Consider the following 7,003-nt stretch of genomic DNA (forward strand, 5'->3'; position numbering starts at 1 on the left):
TGTCTCCTCCATGGAGATTAGAAACATGCTCCTTTTTAAAAAATGGAAGTCAACATTTGAGGAATGTGATGCATGCACTTTGTAGTGAACTAGCTCTCAATTCATGATGTGATTATTCCACATAGCCGGTTAGTACCCTATTTATGAAGACATTGTTCTTCAATGTTTGTATTCTAGAGGAATGCTGATCTACAGTAATCTGTGTACCTAAGATTCCCCATCTGTATTCCCCATGACCCTCTTACATGACCCTTGAACTAGTCAGCTAGGGGAACTTTCTTGCCTATTTAAGAAGAAATAATAATATGCTTACTTGAAGTGCAGATGATATGCTAGTCAGATGCTGTCATTTCCACAGTACACCCTGCCCAGTAGCCTGAGGTTTTTTCAGCTTTACGTGTCTCTTTCCACAGATGAAATACTGTTTTAGAAACTGACGCACAACCAAAACCGCTAACAGCAACTACCTACATACTAGAAAGAACAATTAAACACATTTTCCTCTTCTTCCATCTGCTAGCAACTTGTGTATTTCCTCTGCATTTTAAGTTAGTCAGCAAGGCTAGAAAAAAAATTTATACAATTCCTGACAGTCCAAAATATTCCCGCCCCCCCTTAAATCAGGAATGAATATGTACTAAAGTGCTTAATGCGAACCACATCAGTACACTGCTGAAAGAAAGATTCTAGATCTAAATGGAGAAAACAATCTGCATTCTAAAATAAGGAAAGAGATGGTTAACAATCTATACAAAATAAACAATCAAGAGAAAAGTTCTCCATTGTCTTTTCTCAACTTTGCACAAAAGAACCAAAAACCCCCACAGTGCAGTCAGAAACTAAACGCAGTAGGTGAGAGCTGGGTTGAGGCAGGCCATCAGTGATAATGTGCAAATGTGTGTCTTAGCAGTTCATCTGCAGATGGTCGCAACTTGGCCTCAGTAAAAATACGTTTTAGGAAATCTCGACCATGGTCTGAGACATGAGGTGGCAGCTGGGGATTGGTTGGCTGGGTGGCAATTTTAAAGATGGCAGCCATGGCTTCAAATTCTGCCCAGGGCGGTTTCTCAGTGAGCATTTCCACCACTGTACAGCCTACGCTCCTGCAAGAGGCAAAAATGAAAGTGAGTTACTGTAGACTAATACCTTTCTAGGTACCTGGAGGAAGAAGACAAGGATACTCAAAATACAGCATTTTTGTGCGCATATCAGAAATTGTATATTTGGCCTTCCTTCGCATGAAATCACATAGAACAAACTTCTGAGGTCAGAATAAATGTTCAGAATTACACCACTACTTGTTAACTAGATAACTTGCTACTAGACCTTGCTTATACTAGAGACCATTAAGCACCACTAAAGCATCAGATCGTGTCTCTTTAGGAATGATATGACAAAGAGTTATGCCAATAAAGGTTATTGGAATTGGATATGACAAAGAAGGGCAATGTCACCATAGTGATTGCTCTGGTGGCTCTTAAAAAAAAATTCTGCAAAGCATGCATTAGACCTCCAAGGGTTTTCTTCTCACTTCTGTATCAGCCATTGCACAGAATTGAGCAAATATGACTAGTTACATGATCCTACTTAGCAATATCATGCCTGGGCCGGAGAGGCCTGGTTTCCAAAACCTAGTTTAAGGCCACCATTCTCACCCCTACTCAAGTGGAGCCTCAACTGGAGAGGCAAGGAGGTCCCTCTTCTCCTGGCTACCTTCTCTCTGTCTCTCTCTCTCTGCTATAAGAATAGGTCCTCTTCCTCAGCTCTGAGATGCTGGAGTTTAAACACCCTCCAGAAGTGGCAGCATGCCTCTTCTATCCTCACAGGACATCGGGGTTTCTTCTCATATCTGGCCTAGCCCACACTGCCATGACAACCAATCGAGTGCTCTGGCAGACTAAGAGTGGACTGGCCCTTCTCTGAATCATGACCAACCGCCAGTGTTTTCCTGCCAGTGCTGCTGCCCAACTCATTATCTGCAGCTTAGACACGGCTTATCTCCCTGTAGGCTTCTGTTTCGCTGAAAGTCCTTTGGGGGTAAGCTCTTAGCTGTCATACCAGTGTTTTCTTCCTTCTCTCCGTAACTTTTTTTATTCAACTACATGATAGGAACATCAAGCTCATAAACACTCAACTATAGAATAAAATGTACATTAAAACTGATGAAATACCATTTAGTGTTAAAAGTCTTGGGCAAACGCCTTTCAGAAGAATAGGAAACATACCAGATATCTGCTTTTCTCCCATACCCTTCTCCACTGATAACTTCCGGGCTCATCCAGTAAGGAGTTCCTGTGGCAGATTTCATTCCCGTGCCAGACAGACAAATTGTCTGCAGCCGCTTGCTGGCACCGAAATCACCCAACTTAACATTTCCTGCAGAGTCCCGCAGAATATTTGCTCCTGAGGAATATTTTTAAAAATACAATTTGCTATATATTTGTCAGTAAACAGCCCCATTCGAGTAAATGAAATTGCATGTTAATCTACTTAAATTTTGGAAGCAAGTACCACTGATTTTGTAAACAGGTTTTGGACTGGGCCACACAGCACACTACAGACTTCATGAGCAGCCACCCAGCCACTACATTTATATCCACCTTAAGAAGTGGATCAAGCGAAAAGTAGCAGGTTGATGAACAGAGAATGGGGATTAGTGAAGTTCCTATTACGTGCCTAGTAAAGCCATGAGAAAGGTGGGGGTACACCCTACAGCTGGTTTTTGTTTTCCTAGACAGATGTATTTCCAAAAGTCTTTAGGATGCAGTTACCTAAAGACTTTTGGAAATAGGTGCTTTATAAATATGGCATAACACAGCATGGTCAAGACCATAAGCTGAGAGCCAGGGCACCCCAGTTCAAATTTCATCCAAGTCACACATTCATTTTGTGGCATGAATCAAGCCACTGTTTGTTCAGTCTCAGATCACCATCTGCAATTGGGAGGGTGTGTGTGTGATAGGATGTAATTATGGAGCTATTGTATGTGAAGCACTTTTAACATTTAGAACAGTACTGTATGAACACTAAATACTGGGATGGATCCTATTACTGTCTTGCACTAAGTAGGGAGACCCCCCCCCCATCAGAGGAAGAGCCCTCCCGCAAAAGTGAACAGTTGGATTCAACCCCAACCCCCCTTTATTAACAGACTGTTGACAGGACAATTTTTACCCGCCCAGTTTTCTTCAATATACTCCTTTGTGGTGAAATTTCTAGCACTGGCAAAGGAGACTGGACAGTACAAAGGGGAAGAAATCATATTTATAAGCAGCCATGTCAACATGCCAACTTAAATGTAGCTTTAGTGGTATGCTTCCACAGCACTGGGATAGTTCTCACAGACTTTTTGACAAAGCAATATGAGCAAAAGTCTATTTTTGTTTCCTTGTTAGGTCAGTTCTTGTTTCCAAACTTGAAATACTGCCAACAATTCTTATGGCAGAAATAGCCTTTCTGATACAACCTCTAAAAATGCTAATCTACTGGAGACATCATTTGCATTTCAATAATTCATATCACTTATTTGCAGCTGAGTAAGTAAACCGCCAACCAGCTCCCAACATTACCTTTAATATCTCTATGTACAATCATGTTACTGTGCAAATAGTGAACTCCTTCCAAAATCTGCCGCGTATACTTTCGAGTCACATTTTCCGTGAGTGCACCATATGCCTTCAATTGATCTTTAATTGAGCCCTATGTGCAAAAGAAAATAATAAGAATAATAAACATTGCAGTAGACTGTATTAATAGTGGAATTGCCTCTCTGGAAGACCATCAAGAAAAATTATTGCCAAACATTTCGACCTCCAGCAAAATGGCCTTTCATTAGTGAGTCTTCTTTGTTAGGCTCTGAGACCTTAACTCCCTCAGGGCGTTTGAAAGCACTGCTGAGAGATAAGATTTGCCTGACTCCTCCTCAGAGGCTGTTCACAAGTGATCTTTATCAGATCTGGTCTGGCCAGATCAGATTTCATCTGGAAATGTGAGTCAAGGTGGCCCAGGTGTTGTGTGCCTGTGCTGACAAGGAGGGTCTGCTGTCACATTGTTTTTTTCTTTTTCCCTTCCACCCATTCATTAATTCTTTTTCTCTTTTGGACTTCTGGGCAATTTATTCTATCTATCCTTATATATAAGGACACATCTTTGTTTAAAAGAACTCTGTGTATGATTTACAACCTGTTTTATTTTTGCTTTCACTGGAATTATAATAGTTCGTTATTCAGGCTGATTGGACAATTTGTACTGCATTTCTGGAAAGCATCTATTTATTTCATTTTATTTATTTTATTTTTCATATTTATAGCCCGCCCATCCCATAAATGGGCTCAGGACAGGTTGGCAATACAATAAATATAATTAAAATTATAAAACACAATAGAACAACATTAAAATTGGTGGTCACAGCCCAAAGTCTGAAATTGAGTGGTTGGGAGAGGTCTGGTGGAATAACTCCATCTTATAAGCCCTGTGGAATTGAAGAAGATCCCGCAGGGCCCTGCTCTCAATGGGGAGCATGTTCCACCAGGCAGGGGCCAGGGGAGAAAAAACCCTGGCCTTGGTCAAGGCAAGATGGACGTCCTTTGTGCCAGGGTCCACCAGGAGAAGTTGATCCATAGAGTGTAATGCTCTTCAGGGCATATATGGGAAGAGGCAATCCCTCAGATATGTTGGTTCCAGGCAGTGTAAACCTTTAAAGGTTATTACCAACATCTTGAAGCAAATCTGGAATTCAACTGGTAACCAATGCAGTTGGCAGAGCACCTGCCAAATATGAGCCTACACAGGCTTCACAGCCAGCAAGCACGCCGCCGCGTTTTGTACCAGCTGTAATTTCCGGGTCAGTCTCAAGGGTAAGCCTATGTACAGCAAATCACAGTAATTCAGCCTGGAAGTGACCATTGCATGGGTCACTGTAGCTAAATCCTGGGGAGAGAAATACAGTCTCAGCAGCCTAATCTGCCTACGATGAAAAAAGGCAGACCTGGCGACTGTGGTAACCTAGGCCTCCAAGAGAGGCATCCAGTGTTACTCCCAGGTTCCTCACTTTCTGAGCCGGCACCAAAGGCATCCCTTCCAGAGTGGGAGCCTGATACCCACATCCACCCCCACCCCCACCCCGGGTACAGGACCTCCATTTTCGAAATTTCAGCCAGCTCTGCTGTAACCATCCAGCCACAGCCTCCAAAGCCTTGGCCAGATTACCAGGGGTGGAGGATGGGTAGCCGTCCAGCACCAGATAGAGCTGGGTGTCATCTGCATATTGATGGCAACCCAATCCATACCTCCAGACTAAATGGGATGTTAAATAAGATTGGTGAGAGGACTGACCCCTGTGGCACACTACATTCCACTAGGTATCGCGAGGAGACCCTCTCACCAAGCGCCACCCTCTGTCCCTGACCATGGAGAAAGGAGGAAAACCATTGCAAGGTAGTACCCCTAACTCCTATGTTGGTAAGGTGGAAGGTCAACAGATCATAGTCAACTGTGTCGAACGCTGCTTGTTGACGTGCTCCAATCCAGATGCTTATGGAGGTCATCTGTAAAGGTGACCAGAGCTGTCTCTGTCCAGTGGCCAGGGCAGAAGTCGGACTGGAAAGGATCAAGGATGAAAGTGTCATCCAGGGAAGCTTGGAGTAGTTTGGCTAATGCTCTCTCAACTACCTTACCCAGGAATGGTAAGTTCGACACTGGGCAGTAGTTGGCCAGGCCCATAGGGTCCAGTGATGTTTTTTTCAAGAGTATAGCCGATATGGGATAACGAATCAAGAGTACCTAATTCACATGGACAAAACCTATTGTGAGAAGGCATTTGCTTAAATCTACCAAAAAGGGCTATCGATGGAAAAGCGTTTATATGGGCCAAAGAAAAGGCTCGGCGTTGGGATGGGGAATATTTTAAGCTATATTCTTACACCATTATGCCATACATATTTGCTATTTATTTTTAAGCTATTATGCCATATACTTTTTTAATATACACACTAGGACTAAGGCCCGTTGTGGGAAGAAATAAAACGAGCTCTAGAAGGAAGCTCCAGGTGAGTGTCCCGGCTGTGGCTGGTGGGGCGGCAGAGGGAAGGGGAAAATAGAGGGAGGCAAGCCATGTTTATTTCCTTCTGGTTAGCTATAAGGCGGGGCTGTCTCAAGTCATTTTGCTACTCATGGTAACAGGTATAGTTCCCTCCATCCCTGACTTATGTTGATTTGGGGTTATGCAATGGCAGCTATGGTAGAAAAGAACCTCCTCCAATCTGGGTTCCAAGGATCTGGAAAGCGGTTCCATAGCCAGTTACACTGTTGCCAACTCTGGGTTGGGAAATACCTGTAGATTTGAGGGGTAGAACTTGGAGAGGGCAGGGTTTGGGTTGTGGAGGGACTTCAGCAGGGTATAATGCCATAGAGTCCACTGCCCAAAGCAGCCACTGTGACAGCTGGGAAATTTTCTGTAGGGGAAATGATGTGCTGTGGCTGGGAAACACGGTGATTTCTGGGAGATCTCCAGGCCCCACAGGGAGATTGGCAACGCCAATGACCATTTAAGGGAAGATTGGGATATGTATTTTACCTCAGGACACATTCAATGACTCCCAACAGTAACAGCAAACTGTTTAGAATGTTAGAGGCAAAGGCCAATCAGGCCGCATATGCAAATGACATGTGTTCGACTGGCTATTGAGAGGAGAGAAAAAGCAAAAATTGGAGGCGAGACTCAGGCAATGCAGCCAGTGGATAGGGACAGCTTCTGAGTGACATATCACGGAGCCAACTGATTTGGGAGCATGTGGACTGTTCACAAAGTGCCACCACCAAAATACAATTATATATAAGGAGAGATGTACTCTGATCAAGGAATATCCTCAATATCTATAAAATTGCCCTTACATTGTGTTTTTGGTAACTATATTTCCTATGAGTTTTTCCCTATTCCCTTTTTTCTTTCTGTATCCCCTTAAAATTTAAAATAAGAAATTATTGGGGGGGGGGGGGAGAAATT

The 7,003-nt window shown here is 43.2% G+C and overlaps 1 protein-coding gene across 1 annotated transcript in view; it reads right to left on the minus strand.

The window, feature by feature from the left end:
- Window positions 1–865: 865 nt before the first annotated feature.
- The window catches only part of MAP3K2 (mitogen-activated protein kinase kinase kinase 2), a 50,428-nt gene continuing 44,290 nt past the window's right edge, over window positions 866–7,003 (minus strand). Inside the window, exons 14-16 of the mRNA XM_015419972.1 lie at window positions 3,570–3,699; window positions 2,226–2,403; window positions 866–1,103 (exon numbers count right to left, since the gene is read on the minus strand). Coding sequence (XP_015275458.1) covers window positions 878–1,103; window positions 2,226–2,403; window positions 3,570–3,699 — 534 coding nt within the window. The 3' untranslated portion in view covers window positions 866–877. The remainder of the gene's footprint in view (window positions 1,104–2,225; window positions 2,404–3,569; window positions 3,700–7,003) is intronic.

Source organism: Gekko japonicus, unplaced genomic scaffold, assembly GCF_001447785.1.
Source record: "Gekko japonicus isolate JY-2015 unplaced genomic scaffold, Gekko_japonicus_V1.1 scaffold4567, whole genome shotgun sequence".
Lineage (NCBI taxonomy): Eukaryota > Metazoa > Chordata > Lepidosauria > Squamata > Gekkonidae > Gekko > Gekko japonicus.